Below are 16,489 nucleotides of genomic sequence, written 5' to 3'. Positions count from 1 at the left end.
GCAGGCTTATAAAAGATGTTTTTATTTTCATGAAGCTGTCCCAGCACAGCAGTGTTGGCTCTTCCAGACAGTTGTGGTTGCTGTCCAGGCCATGAGACCCTCAGTGCCCTCCTGAGGTAAAATTCATTCAGACCAAATCTCAGAGCTGTTAACCACACATGGAGATTTCAGACTGAAGGAGATTTACTGACTCATCTCACCTATCAATGTTCTCCTGGAAAAGCAAGTGGGCAAAGCTTGTAAGAAAACTGCACTCTGAAATAAAAGGGTATGAAAGGTATTAAACTCCAAATTAATTGGGTTGTTGTTCAACCACAAGCATATTGTCAGACAGCTTCATTTAACAACAATAAAAAACTTTCTTAAATATGTACTTTGTTGTAAAAAGAAAGCCAGTTTACCCAGCAGCTGGGATGTTTTGCTTGCATCACTATGAGCCATTCTTATGACAATGCCCACAGAAAAGCATTTGAAGCTCACATTGTTGTGGTGTTGTGAGGGTCCCAGGACAAGGTGAGAGATGAGAATTTAATCCAAGTTCTCAGAAGGATGATATGATATATGATATGATATGAAAAGAAAAGAAAATTATATACTAAAACTATACTAAAGAAAGGAGACATCAGAGGCTAGACAAGAATGATAATAAAAACCTGTGACTGACCAGAATCCCAACAGAGCTGGACTGGGATTGGTCATTAATTAAAAACAATTCACATGGAACCAATCAAAGATGCACCTGTTGGTGAGCAACCTCTAAACCACATTCCAAGCAATCAGATAATTCTTGTTTACATTTCTTTTCTGAGGCTTCTCAGGAGAAAAATCCTGGCGAAGGGATTTTTCATAAAGTATCACAGTGACACTCACACCTCCATATTGTGTGTTTTCAATGAAAAAATTCTATCAAACACTTTGAAGTCTTGAGTTAACCCTGAAATACTGTTAACAGTGCTAGGTGAGACACCAGATAAACACAGAACTGAGGGGAGACGTTAGAGTGGCATTCACAGGCTTCACCTTTGTGAGAACTCCCTCTGCACAAACAATCCCACAGGCTGAGGCAGCAGGAGCTTACAGGTGTCAAAGGAGAGAGTTTCGGTTATTCCCTTCAGGTTTCTGGTTCACCTAAGTTGCCACTTTTTTTTTTTTTTTTTTTTTTTGATGTTTCCAGAAGAGATAACTGGGATTCCTGCCTCGAGGCATAAGGGAATGCCATTTTCCCATCCTTCAGCAGCCAGTGCAGGTGCAGCAGACAGGAGCTGCAGCAACGTGCAAAGGGTAATTAAAGAAAATGCCTGAAACGATCCAGAAGTTGTACAAACCACTACTCAGAGATGATTCTCACAGCCATTTTCAGATTATGCATCATTACATATTCACAGCCACCAGCAAAACCTAGGAGGTATTATTACTCTGCATCACTCCAAATCAAGACAGTTTTTCCTACCCATCTCACAAAAGATTAGAGTAAGCAATTTGCAGCAGCCTTTAGTACCATGTCCAAGCCTGTATTCAGTGCACAAGATTTTCCTCAGCCAGAAGGTGGGACAAAATTCTTCTCAATGTACAAATTTGTCCCCATATCCTAACGCTCTTTCTTGACCCCAAATCTTGAAATACATTATTTCCCCTGTTCCTTTCATTTTGTTACAACTTTGTAAAAGAAATGTTAGGAGTATTTCCACTCAAAATGTCATTCTTGAGGCTCACATAATTTTCCTCAGATCTCACTTGCCCTGGCCCCTGAATGCTCATCAGTTATGGAGCCTAGGAGGAAGAAGAGGAGCCAAAATCCTGCAGGAGTGAAACGAGGGTATTCATGCAGAGGGTGAGAATGACTACACCGTGTGTTCCTCAGCCCCAAGTAGTTATTACCAGACCATCCACCCAAGTAATGCAACAATGGAGCTCTGTTAAAAATGTGTGGTGACCCTACTGACTGAATACAGGAGTCAAGAAACATCTGCTCTACTCCTATTTTGAAATGAAAGATAATGTGACAATAAAAGCAACATGATTTAATGTCTGAGCTCAGTCAAACCTCGCCATATTGTTGCACTGCCTTTCCCCTCCTTCCCCCAGTGAGGCCACATAAGTGAATCCACAGAGCAAAGACAAATGTACAAGTACTTGAGCAATGCAGAAATACAAGCCCAATATCCTGAACAGTGCTGGAATTTTAGGCATGGATTGCCATCCACAGAAATACTATAGACCCATAAATCTGACCTTTTCTCCCTGTGCTGGCCCTGCACGGTGCTCAGGTAACAGCAGGCAGGAAGAGCAGCTGCCCAAGTGAGCATCCTCTTCCAGGGCCCTTTTATTGATAGCAGGGAAAGAGAGTTCTGGATGAGAGGTGAATCTCACCTGATGGATAAACCAGAGAACTTCACCATCACAGTGAGAGCTGAAAAAGCAGATCCCTTACAGCCAGTGCTGCACACAGAATTCAAGGCCCTTACCATCCACAGGAAATTCAGAAATAAATCCTGTTTGAACCTTGGCCACACTGGTGAATAAACTGATTTTTTTTGCCGTTGTTGTTCTGTTGAACTTCATGTGAACTTATTAATTGCTGGACTATATCGTCCCACTGAGTTATTACATTTACACTGTTAATAGGTTCTATTAATGTCTGAGTTCATCTTCAGGTCACGGGTCATTAGCTGAGGCATGGTTTGCATTGTGGCCTATTTTTCATGAAAGGCTTATTAAGAGAGACAGAGACTATCAATGTTAATGGCATTTACTTTTCAAGAATCTAATGAGGTCATTAGTTTCCATGTTTAATTGAAGTGCCAAATGCAAGCATAGAAGATAAAAATGCAGTTGACCTCATCTTAATTTCAGCTCTACAGGAGTATGTTATTCCTCTCTCCTGCCTATTTTTGGCCGTGTATGTTTGTGCAGGAAATGAAGGAGGCATTCCTGTGCTCACCACAGATCCAAGGCCTGGCCTCAGAGCACCTCTGGAACAGCCAAATGTGTGTTTCACACTAATGCCTGTTCCTCTTCGCTCAGATGACACTTGAAGCTCCCAGTGCCTGAAACCAGATGTTTTCAATAGATTATGTAATTCTGCTTATTTCTGCAGAGCAGCATCATGCTCATTCTGAGCACAGGGGAACTGAAATTACTGAAGGTGCACTTCACCTTTTCTGTGTAAGAGGGAATTGCTCAGATCTTGGACAGAAAGTACAAACCCTCTTTTCCATATGTATTAAATTTGTCTTGACTAAAAACTTGTAAACTGCTCCAAGGATTAGTGCATGCCCCAACCACCTGTCTTGATGAGCTGCACTACCTGAAGACAAGTGCAATGTTTTATTGCTCACCTCAATCCAAGCTCACTTTCATCTCACAGTGTGGTATTGTTGTATATACAGTTCCTTTCTCTCCCCTTTGGCAAGATAATAATCTACCAATTTTAACATGTTTTTATTATACATTAGACTTTCTTACTCCAGTACTCCTCACTCTAAACTCTGCTATGGTCTCACATCAATTTAATGTGGCCGTGCAGCACTGAGTACACACAATCCTAGGGTACAACACCAAATAAAGTGATTTAGATCCAAGAGATATGAAAAGTGGGATTTTGTGCTGTGAATTCCTAGCTGAGAGAAGTTTCTCAAAATCCAGCAGATATCCATCACAGGCTTTGGATGAGATGACAATGAGAACATTCATATTTCTGCGTGCACCTAATGAAATCTAAACACAGACACTGAACTTCATACAGATTCTGTCACACACCCAAAACATTTAATAATGCAGACTGATGCCTCCAGGGTAAGGGAGAATGCAAATAAGATTTAGTTTCCTGCTTCACAGATATTCTCAACTCCAGATATGTGTTCCAGAAGGATACTAATCGTAGGAAATGACCTAAAGCACATGATTGTTTACAATTATATGTACTAACTAAAACAATAAAAGAACCAAATGTCACTTGCCAAGCAGTTTTACACATATTTTAGGAAGTCTGAAAATGCTGTGAGGCTTCTTTCCCCCTGGAAGGTTCTGGAAGACACCCACATAAACTGAAACCATCACAGGTTACGAGTGACTGGAAAGAATGAATGACACACCTTTGTATAAAAATGTCCTGCTATGGTTTTTAAGACTGAAACCAGTCTTAAAAAAAAAAAAAAATATCAACTTTCCTACAACATCATTTTGATCTCAGACAAGATATTAATTTGGCTGGTGAGTTACTACTTCCAAGGCTAACTCAAAATTTAAAAGATGACCTGCGCCAATGGCAAAAAGCAAAACACCAGAGAAAACTGCTCAACAAAAGACACCATATAAAGAAAAAGGCTTCTAGAAAAGCCAGAACATGCATTAAATAAGGTGCAATGACCAAGAGGCAAATTAGGCAAGACCAAATTTAAATTATAAACTTAAACCTTTGTGATGAGTCCATTAATCTCTTTTTGCTCAACGTTCATTTCGGTCTCCAGACACAAACACTGGGCAACCCTTCAGAACTCGGGCAACAAACAAGAGAATGAGCCAGGACAAGGAGCTGTTGCACAACCTCATGTTTTGGAAAGCCACCCCAAATATCATCCCCAGTAGTACCAGCAGGAAGCCAAGAGGAAGAGCAGCTCTCCTGATTTCTTAGAATGAGACAAGAAAGGCGCCAATTTGGACAGGCACCCTGCACATCTGAAAGAGCTCACAGCATTTCCACATTCCCCCAGGATGCTGTAATTCAGGGTGCTTGTGCCACACAGCCTTGGAGATCTGAATAAGCAACAGCTTGCAGTAAATTCAAAACAAATTAATTTCCAAGAATTAGATGCTTTCCCACAGATAGAAGCAAAAGGCTTCCAAGAGTTTTTAGCGTCCCATAATGCATGGCTGAAAAGTTGGTCACTAAGTGCCAAAAGGATCACACAGTAAAAGAGGAAAAAAAAAAAGAAATCTTTACATCTCAACATGAATAAAGGGGAAAATAATTTATCTCATGCTTGTTTGCAAAAGCAAAAGCATATGTACTATTTGCTGGAATGACCTTTCCATAGTTAAATGATTTTATATAGATATTCACATTTATGAAGATCTGTAGTGACATTAACCATGAGTGTGCTATTTATGGGACTTATTTGTTTTACACTATGTGCAGCAATACAGGGATGGACAACAAAAATGTACACAGAAATGTTCATTTTTACTGGTCAGTTCTACAAAGCCATAAAAACAGGACTGACTGAAAGGTGTACTCATATCATTAATCAGTAAGAAAACAGTTTACTTAATTACCACTGTGATTCTGGCATGGGATTCCTAAAGGACAGCACAACTCATGCAATTTTTTATTAATGTCACTGCATAAGAGAAGGGAACAGCTTGGGCTCAGCTTGCAGCACGTAGAGGAATCAGCAATTTAACACCTCCTTTAGGGGCTGAGCAGCCCAGAAAGGCAGCAGGCAACAAAAGCAGCTTACAAGGAAGCACCTGAGATAATTACTCCTAAACATCCTCAAGGATTTTTCAAACTTCATTATCTGATTTAGGTGGTTTAGACCCTTTAAAATAAGAAAATAATATATGTAAAGGCAGCACATTATCAGATTAAAGGTTTGGTTTTGGTCTGTATCTTTTTTTTTTTTTCAAAAGACCTTTTTTGTTGGTACTACAAGTTTCTGTTTACTTTTTAAATATTGAGGCGGTTGATTTTGAAATTAAGCCACAACATTTCAAAAAATATTGTTTTACATTATGGTTCATACGTCAAAAAACACGACAGTGAAATTTTTACGTATTAAAAATCCTAATTAAAAACCCCAATGCAGTTTCACCATCTTTGCTGCTGCTGATCCAAGACAAACCCAACTTTGCAATTCTCCTGGAAAGCACAGCTTACTCTAGGACAGAGTGAGTGGCAGCCTGGGGGTGGTACCGGTAGAGCAGGAGGCAATGGTTCACTCGAAAGACTCCGCCGCCCTTCTGGAGATGCTCATAAAAAAACAACAAATCCTCTGGGACACCCTGCAACAGAAAACACTTATTAGATCAGCACTCAGTTACATCTGAAGGTGTTTTATTTCTCTGCCAGATTAATATGGTTCGACAGAATTGCTACTCATAAATACAGTTTGGAGGGTGTGGACTCCCCAAGGCCAGGTTGGATGGGGCTTGGAGCAACCTGAAAGTGTCCTGGAGGTGAAACAAGAAAATCTTGAAGCTCCAACCCAAGCCCATCTCTGATTCTATACCATTATTTGTGTATATCCCAATGAACTTCTCGAATGGGTCATGAAATAAATGCAGCTAATGCTGCTGAATGAGCAGTGCTGTTTATAAATGAAGGGCAAGGACAGAGGTGGAAAAATCAACATTATTTCATTTTGACTGGGATCTCAAGCTTGGTGCAGGTGAATCCAAAAGAAAGAGAAACACAGCTGCTAAACAGTTTGTGCAGCCTAAAGTTCCATGTAACCAAATAGTTTGTACTGCAAGGGATCAGTGACTTGAGAAGGGCTTTTTTCTCATTTTACTGGAATTGTCCTTCTTTCTCTGGCTGTCATACAAATACTGGTCTCTATTTAGGAAAGGTGACTCAGGCACCATAATGACAGACTTCAATAAAAACTGCAATAAAGGCAACCTCAGAATGAGGCAACATCTGAATTTGTTTTTTTTCTTGAAACTTCCTTCTATAGTACATTCATCCTTATGGGATTGCACCCACTGCTGCTGAAAACACTACAGGATAAAAGTTCTTGCAATTGTGGATCTAGCAGGCTCTAGGAAAAATGAGGGATTTCACAATCATTTCAACATTTTCCACTTAAAAATCAGAGAATCTTCATGCAAGTGATGCAGTGTCAGAAGGGCAATTATATGGCTCATAGCACTCATTTCCATTTTTCCATTTCCATTTTCCATTTCCATATGAAAGCAGAAACCCACCTTTAAAGTCCCTCCACAGAAGGTAAAAAAAAGTAGTGTTTATTTATATTTTGCAAAGCTACAACTTCTTGAAATACTAGCACATTTCATTCTTTCATGTTTAAACACAGATATTTCTTCCTGCAATACGGTGATTAAAAGGTCACATGGTTTTTACCAGACTAAAAAGCTCCCTTTTTATAAAATCAGGTAGGTCAAAGAAAACATTTAAGTGTAGCAACAACAGGAAGCTGAAAGATAAAATTACAAAATTTTAAAGGAAAAGAAGGTGGAGAGATTGAAATAAATTTGTTTTTGTAGACAGTATGACACATATGAATAACCAGGTCATAAACCTCAATTTTAACCATTCTATTTCAACACAGAAAAATAAGAGTACAAGTTAAAAAAAAATCTTAATTGAAATTTTCCCCTATTACTACAGCTTCTGAGTTTCTTCCATAATTAAGAAAATGAGATTCTCTAATTAAAGTGCTGGACTGGCCCTCTAGTTATGAAAGCAATAAAGTTCAGTGACTATTTCTCATCCCCACCAGGCTGAGTAGCCAGAGGGGTGTGGGAGTGGAGGAGAAATGAGACAAAAACCTCTCTGAACCCTGGAAAACAACTCCAGACCACTCAGCTGAACATGTGAATCTTGGGAGAAATCAGAATCCAGTCAAGCTCTGGACTCTGCAGCTCCTGCCCTCACTCTGGTTCATGTGTGACACTGACTTGAATTCCCACATTCTGAATTAAATGCATTCTGCTCACTAAGGGCAGCTCATCTGCAGCTATTGGTATTTGTAGACATTTGTCTGACTTCTGGTTTAAGAGCTGCAGTGCAGAAGAAAACTTTAAGACAACTTTACACAATTTATGCTTTATGTGAACTTTGAAAGCCACAAAAGAAATCTGGGAGAAGCTGGAGTGGCAGCCAGCAACCACAGCCACCAAGAAGACAAGAAAAACACAAAATCAATTTCTTTCCATTTATCTTGTAGCTCTTTCTATATTTTCCTTATTGTGGACTTGAAGGGGAATACTGAGCCAGCAGAAAAGTTCAAACCTTTTTTCTGGTCACACACAGCCACATCTCAGGGCACAAGTGCAGCAGATATCAGCTTGCTGCAGGAGCCAGATTTTGATTCTGATCTATGATTAGGACACATCTCAGCAATTCCTTCTCCTTTGGATAAGCATTTACATTCTTCAAGACAACTGTTAATATGTATATTAAAGAAGAGTTACTCCAGAAGTAAAAGGATCTTTCAAAAAAGGCTGTTTGGTTCCAAGGGCTCTTTTGCTTCCCTTTAAGTGGCAGAAATGCTGTGGAATAAAGTGTACTCAGGCCTAGGAAGGAGCAGGTGCCTTGCACTGCTCAGCAGTGGCCTCTCACATTACAAAGGAGCAGCACTGCCATGGATTTTTCAGAGGAAAATGTTGACTGTGTTATGGATCCTGCAGGGATGGGACTTCCTAGGGCTCTTGAGCGTGTAAGTTTGCTGCAACACAAGAGTTCCTTCCCAGCTGAGATCTATTATTGGATCCAGATGGCATTTTAAACACCAGGAATCCTTGTGAAACAACAGAGCTCTGAAAGAGAAAGCTGTTTAACCACTAAAGGGATATTTGAATGTATTTTTTGAAAATTAATATCCATAGCTAAAAGTATCAATTACTAACCCAGCATTTCAGCAATAGCCTACCACATCAATAGCTTTCAGCAATAATAAATACAATTAAATTGCACAGTTTACATGTTACTGGACTACATGCAGAATTTTCCATATTATAGGCAAAACCCAACCCCACATCCTCTGCTGCAAAAAGGCATAAACTAATTACAGCTCCCAGAGAAAAGCACAGCCTGCCCTTGCCCTGCTCTAACCAGCCAAATGCAAAATCATATTCACTTTTTCACATTCCCACTGAACAGGGAGAGGTTTCTGCTGACCCAGTATTTTGGGCAGGTACTGCTTGGTGTGCTGATGGTTGTACAGATGAGGGACTGATTTTTTTATACACCATGGGGTGTCAAGCAGAACCCCAACCTGAGTTAAAGTAACTCCTTGTTCAGGGATTGGCTAAATTATCTATGATCCTTCTCATTGCTTGCTGTCCTCACTCCTGGCAGCAAACTGTGCTCCAACTGCAGCCACCTCAACATTTTTCAAAGAGCTTCAAGCACCTCCCAGCAACACTTAGGATGAGGAGCATCAGCAGGGATCTTTCCAAGGCAAAGCCTGGAGGTTTCCCTGAGGGGTTTGTTACGTTCCTAGAGGGACCAACAGCAATTTTTGGAGGAGTTGTAATGCAAGTGATGCCCTGTGCAATGCTGTAACCATGAACACCTGCTAAGGTCATGCTGGGATGGCCAAGAGCAGAAGTCCTTTCATTTGCTCACTTGGACAGAAAACACCATGGGGCTGTAGAGGCATATACATAATATAAAAGCTGCCTTTTCCTGCTAAACCAGAATCAGTCTGTCCCAGCTTCCTCAGCCATCCCTACCCAGCCTTGCCCCAGTCCCATCTGAGTCCCTGCCCTGTCCCAGCTCACAGGCACTCTGGCAGAGGTGGCAGATCCTTGTGAGCACAACCAGTGGAGATTTAGCCTGTGCAGAGAAGTCTGACTGGTGAAAATGGGAGATCTACCATTATTTCATGAATACATGCACTTATAAGAAAGAGTAATGACAAATAAGACAGGAGGAGTACATCAATCCACAGGGGGAAAAAGCTTTCAGTTTGGAAAAGCTTGGTCCTCCCTTTTGGTCAGGGGCATCAAGGAAAACTGGGCTGCAACATTTTTTAAACCAGTCAGCACCATCAGGGTAATTGTTGGACAGAAAAAATCACTCAAATTCCTCAGAGCAGCCTAAAACTGGTGAATGGGAAGAATTAAATAGCTATTAATAGCTTTTCTACAGGATTATCCAAGATATTCTTAAGTCTCCCTTTCTGCAGATCTGTCACTTCATTTCTTGGCTCTCATCCAAATGCCTTTCCATCATTTTGCCTTGATTACAGGACCCAGAGCCCATTAGGATTTATTTTATTGTTTAGGAAATAACAGGTTAAAGGAAACTCCAAAAGGTTGCTTTCATCCAAACGTCTTGGCACAGAGAAATGCAGTTAAACAAAGATGATGGGGAAATCAAATGGAAGAGAGGTGGTAAATTGTAAATGATATTTAATAACAGACCAGCAGAAAATATAATTAGACATGGGGTATGGGGTGAATTTTCAAATAGCTTATAAAGTGTAATTAATCACAGGCTCCACCACTTTTTCTCTGCTTTTTAGATCAAATATTGATCTCTGTTCAGCCTTAACTATATCAAGCCAAAAACAAACAAAAAACCCCCTGTAGTGCCTGTATTTTATCCCAATTTTCCCCACAGCATCTTGATAGCTTATTTGACAGACTGACAGTATTTTAATTCACATTCCAAAAAAACCCAAATTCCTACTTGGCCTTTTACCTCTCAGGCATTATTACAACCACTTGCCTTTCTGAATGGAATGACATTTGTGTGCTCTGGCAGGGAAACATGGAAAATTGCATCAGTGAGTGCCTAACAGCTACATTTACCTCAGAGCTTTCCACATGGCCTGCAGTCTCCTGTGCTCAAAAGGGTATTTTGACACCTCCTCAGTGCGTGTTTTTTGTGACCTTTTATCACAAAAATAGAATGAAACTGAGCTCCAGACACTTTGTTCAGAGGCACAGTTTGTATTCAGAAGGGCCGGTGCTTTACAATGCACGGTTCCATCTGGGGCTCATTAAGAATAATTTCCCCCTGTTTACACTCTGAGATTAGCTCAGAACTTTAAGGCTGTCACTCCGTTTTCAGTTTTCATACACTTAAAAAGGAAGGATAAACACAGGGGTGACAGGAAATTTGGACCCAAGTTGTGGTAAAATTCTAGAGAAAGAGACAAGTTTGGCACGTAAGAGTTGTGATGTGGAGAGTAATTCTGCCTGCACAGAGCCAAGACTGCAATTTTCCACCCTTGCATGCAGGGCAGCAATGCTCATTTACACAGCTCTCCTTGTACTCAGCATTTCTGTCAGACACATGAAAAAATAACTTTTCTTCACTAATAACAGGCACCTCATCTCCCACTGCACGCAACTGGGGAGTTCCCCACTCTAACAGATGACACAGCTTTAAAATCTGCTTTTCACATCAGGCCAGAACACGGGCATTTTCCTCCTCAGCACAATTTTTTGTGATGCTTTTGGACACGGTTATTACTTTTTAACAATGGTGCTACTTATTGGGAGACACCAAAAACTGCAGCAGCAAAGCCACCCGTGCTAATGTCACACACCAAGTGTCAAATGGGAGTTCTGAAGGGTTTAGTGAAGTGCTGCTACTTTTTTCAATAAGGAAGTACTGCTCTTTGTCCAAAATTGATTAAAAGATTGTTTCCTTTTAGTTTCCTAAAAAAAAATAAGTCAAAAATATGGTTCATCATGTGACTCTTCTTCCAGCAGGGGATACTATTTGAAATGTTACTTTATAGGCTTGTGACCACTTCCATTGTATTATCTCAGTCTCAGAGCACCATCAGAGCTTGCTAAAATCTTTTCAGTACTCCTGCTTCAATTGTCATTTATCAGAGATTGCATAAATAATTTTAGTTAATTAATATATAAAATTTTAGTGATTAATTTATTATTATTATTATTATTATTATTATTATTATTATTATTATTATGTGATTAATATATAATTAATATATTTTTATTTTAGTTAATTAATATAGAAAACCTGTCAGGTTCTTAGAGACCATTTATGAAAATATTATTTTCTTTGGATCTAAAGGAATACACTTCAAACAACTGCAGATCTTTATCAGAAAGAACTTCATTAAAAAAAAAAAGAAAAATGGAAAAAGCCTGTTTCACCTAAAGCCTGAATGACTGGAGAGAGAAATATCTATCTGGAATAAAAAAGGATTAAAAAAAGGTTTACACCATAGCACATCTATTTGTATTTGATCACTCCACCCACTCTGTTACCATCAACATCAAATCACAATTTCTCCCATGGAAGAATTACCCTCCATTCTTTCCTCAGCACTGAAATACGAAGAACAGGTGTTTGGATTTAATTTCAAATGAGAAATGCAGCTTTTTGGCAAGAAACAGCTCAGCAAATGGAGAAGGCCAAAACATGGGGATTTGTTGGCCTGTTCTGTGTTTACTTTCAGCAATGTGACACTGGCAAGCCTCATTAATAAACACTGACTCAAAAATGGAGATGGAAGTGATCAGATTAATGCAGATCCTGGCACAGGTCAGAACTTACAGGGATGAGACCCTTCAGAGTTTTCTCAGCTCTGCTGATACACAGAAAAACTTCCTTTGCTTTAAAGGGATTCTTTTCAAATGAAAATGAACAAGTGAGAACAATGTTAAATACTTGTAACACTAAATGCTCAAGATTTAAGGCTTGATTTTTGTGTCCTCTAAACCCACAGAAGACAAAGGTTTGACTTTCCTGCTTTGTTCAGATCTGTTCTGTTCTTAGGGTATTTTTCTGAAGGTCCTCTGTGTCAGCCAGAGTCTGAGCTTGGACATGTTGGACACTTCACAACGGGGACAAACAATAAATTCAACTTATCACTGGTAATTCTTCCAACTAGAAGGACATTTCAAGCATTGTGGCTGAAAAATCATCAGCATTAAGATTGTCAGTGTACTGCAGCTGAATAACCAGTGGCACAATTCCTACAGAATTACACAGAGAGAGCAAAACAGAAAAAAACCCAACTCATAAAAACAAAACAAGGAGGAGAAAAAGCCAAAATGAAAAGCAAAAAGCACAGAACATTTATTAAGTTAAATAAGTCTGTTTAACTTAACCTTTTGAACTTTATCATTAGGCTTGCTGTTCTATTGCTGCTGCTGCTTTAAATTGCTTGCTTTCTTACTAACAACGCTCAAGAAGTCAAACATCCTTCAGAGAGTGAAATTACAATGATAAGAAATAATAATAAAAAAGAAATAAAAGAGCATGGGTCAGCAAATGTAGATTGTATTGGGAGCCAGGCACCATTCCCAGCTCTTCCACTCACCCACCATGTAATTAAGGGCAAATCTTTTCACTGCTCTAAACAATTCAGTTCTCTGTCTGCTGTCTCCTTATAATTATAATTTTTTGGCAGCCCAAAGAATAATATTTGTATATCCTCATACATACACACGCATGTATATATATACACACACTGCATGGCACTGAAGGGCTTCATTTAAAAGCTATAAAAATAATCATCATCATCATCATCTGTTGTAGTTTAAATAATTAAATAGGAAATAGCCTTAGCAGATTTGTTTTAGAGTGCTAATAAATGAAAGCTTTAAAAAAAAAAATCAGAACCACCCATTTTAGCCCTAAAATCTCAGCAAAACCACTGGAAGCCAAACCTCTCAGAACCAAACCACACAAAATGGATCCAAATGTGTTTAAATTAGATCTATTTGCCAACATATTTCAACTACCACAATAAATACTGCTAACAGACACCCATGGATTTTATTCCATGAACGCACTGATGAGCTTGAAGCAATCAAATTGAACTCGTACAGGAAATTCATAAAGACAAAGAACACCTAACTGTCAGGGGAAACCACTTCTGAGACCACAGGTATTGAATTTGTAACCTCTCAGCCCTGACCCTTGAGCAGAAGCTACTTAAAACCTTCCAAGGAAAAGCACAAGAACTAAGATTGACAAGAGGACAGGTGGATAAATGAGTTTTTGTGCTAATACTTTTATGGCCCTTCTTTTTTTCTCTCAGGGATACAAATCTTCCCCCTTAGGTGAAGGTACTTTTATCCCTCTGCTATTCTGCACCTTTCTTCCCTCCCAACTTCTTTCAGCAGCCTTCCTCACCCTGCTCAGAACCAAACTAAGGGCTCACCTGTTTTTGGCATCTATTCCAGGGGCAAAGAGGGGCTTGGATGTCTGAAACCTTTATTTTTCCCAGGTTTGCTGACACATCCAATGGATGTGTTACAATGTCAACCTCAGGTAGGTCCTTCCATCACCAGGGTTATTCCCAAACAACTTCAGTTGCTTGGAGACTGTGGTTTTTTTTATGACCTAGGTTTTTTTAGAGCTGTTTTCATCTACACCCCTTCCCTATTATTCCTTACTAACAGGTAGAGGTTGTTAAACAGAGGGATGGCTCCTGGACTCCAGATCACCTGCACCACTCACCTTTCCACCCTCATCAAATCTTCCCACATGAAAAAACCATTCTCGAGAGCAGAACCAGGTTGGCATGATCACAGTAGGCCCATGGGAGGTGAACACCTAGGGGAAGAAAAAGAGGGATAAAAATCCAGTCAGTTCACAAAATATCAAACCCAGCAGCTGCTGAGGAGCAAACAGACCTCACACATTCATCTGAAATTGTGCCTATGCCTCACTTTCAGCAGTTTCAAGCCCTGAGAAGAGGCAGTGCTGGAGGTTTAGCAGGTTCTTAGTGTGTACCAGAATGCCCCAGGTGCCACAGCCCAAAAGGTGACTTTGGCTCCTGCTTCATACTCCATGACCTTCTCTTCTCCCCCAAGCTGCAGCACATGCAGAGCACTTAAAGAATGTTTCCAAATTTAGAGTATTATACTGGAGCTGGCACTTGATCAACAATGATGATGTTAATGTGGAAATGAAGTAATTGAGAAGAATCATGGAAAGTTCAAGTTCTTAAACTGAACTCTACAATTCCTGAGCATTGATTTTTTTTTTCCATTTTATATTCCTTATACATATATTAAGTGTGAACTTTCACTGATCTTTTATTTCTGCCAAAGACACTTAAATCCTAATCAAGCTTGGACAAGTAAAATGCAATTTGTTTTAAACATTACCTGAGTACTGTGGATTTGCTACCCAGGGGTACCTACAATTAAAGGTTTTTGGAAAGGAAGAGCTTTAAGTAGAGAAAAGGGAGTAACTATTAAGCTCATCTCTTCATTTGTGACAGCCAAGTCCTATACAAATGGGTCTTTGAAGCTTTAAACAAACTTGCTGCAAATACAGCTGTGAAATAAGCCAGAATGTGGATGACAGGAGGTAAACTGGTTCTTTTTTTCTTTTTTTTTGCACAAGATGAAGTATCCAGGCAAAGAGGAGACTGAGCCTGTCAAACACAAGGTACAAAGTGAAGGCAGGAGCTTGTGCCTGCTTCCAGCAGAGACGCAGGAACTGCAGAGCACACCCTGGGGCGTGAAGAAAAAACCAACCTCACAACTGCTGCCAGTCAAATGACAGGGCTGATCTGCAAGCTGACAATTTCATAGCAAGCTACAGGGGTGATATTAATATTCCTGTACATCTGAAGTTCTTAAACAAAGTGGACATTTGTCACATGCATCTCAGCATCTGCATTTTAAAGGTGCTCCTCTTGATGTCAGCCTGAGGGAGCTCCACAAACTCTTATGTCTGGCCACTTCCATTTCCACAGATACACATGGATTTAAAACCAAATAAAGACACTTCAATCAATTGTCCCAATTAATTAAATGAGAAATCCAATCAAAACTTGACAGATGACCTTGTCCCATTTTTCTTACAGGGTGAAGCACAGGGCATGGCAGCTCCAGGAGCACAATGACAGAACTCCACTGGCCCTAAAGGGATCTTGGGGTGACTCATTTTCATCCAGACACTTCAATTCTAGGCACTCATATTTAGCCAGAACAATCCTATCACCTAATGTGTCTTAACCCATCAGCAGGTTGCCCAGAGCTGAAATATTCCAGTTCAGAGGTGTTAAATGTAAAAATCTCCCCACCAGAGTCAGTGGGAGCTGAAAGAATCAAACCAAGCCCAGAAAAGCAGAGCAGCCTGACTATCAGCACATGGTTATTAGCTCCACATTAATTACAAGGGCAATTGAGTATGGCCTGAACCAAACAATGGCCAAACAGTAATCCCAAAAGAAAACAGCAGCAGGGAGAAAAGCCAGGCCAGAGGGCATTGCATTGAATCTCATTTCTGAAAGAAACAAAAACTTCAAAAGAAAATCTTGAGCCCATGGGTACTTGTGAAATGTGTCTGGAGAGGCCAGAATGGCATTTCCTCAGAGCTGCCAGGTCCCCAGGGATCAGGAATGCACTTCACCTCAGAGATGGAGCTCCAAGCCATCAGCTGTGCTCACGTGCCAAGAGCATCTCTCCCAAAGATCCCAGATAATGTGTCCATTGACACAGATACTTCAGTGAAACCAGACAGAACAGATTATTTTATAATAAACAATTATATATTATTATTTTATAATAAATAGAATTTTAATATTTATTATAACTATAATAAACAAGTTATTAAATTATTTTATTGTACTTATATTTAATAAATATCAAATGTATTAATATTTATTATAATTATATTAGCTATATTATGGAAATGTATTATTTTGTAATTAAAATAATTTACTATTATTATTGTTATTGTTATTGTGAAAATTTTAAGAGAAAACTTCCAAAAGGCTCTGATGTTACCACAGATGATGATTTTACAGCAGACCATCACACACTGCATCCACTGATGCCTCTCCTAAAT

The 16,489-nt window shown here is 39.6% G+C and overlaps 1 protein-coding gene across 11 annotated transcripts in view; it reads right to left on the bottom strand.

Annotated features, from left to right (window-relative positions):
• The window catches only part of QTGAL (queuosine-tRNA galactosyltransferase), a 111,496-nt gene that overhangs the window by 18,795 nt on the left and 76,212 nt on the right, over positions 1-16,489 (bottom strand). For 10 of the 11 annotated variants that reach the window (XR_013184702.1, XR_013184703.1, XM_077188124.1 and 7 more), the window contains 2 exons: positions 14,144-14,239; positions 5,879-6,003 (listed from right to left, as the gene is read on the bottom strand). Coding sequence is in view for 9 of the 11 variants with exons in the window: in XM_077188124.1 (XP_077044239.1) it covers positions 5,879-6,003; positions 14,144-14,239 (221 nt within the window). In the remaining 2 variants the exon portion in view is untranslated. The remainder of the gene's footprint in view (positions 1-5,878; positions 6,004-14,143; positions 14,240-16,489) is intronic. The other variant, XM_077188128.1, reaches the window with a different exon arrangement.

Source organism: Agelaius phoeniceus, chromosome 19 (assembly GCF_051311805.1).
Source record: "Agelaius phoeniceus isolate bAgePho1 chromosome 19, bAgePho1.hap1, whole genome shotgun sequence".
In the NCBI taxonomy this organism is placed as follows: domain Eukaryota; kingdom Metazoa; phylum Chordata; class Aves; order Passeriformes; family Icteridae; genus Agelaius; species Agelaius phoeniceus.
This window is presented reverse-complemented; position numbering and strand designations above follow the sequence as displayed.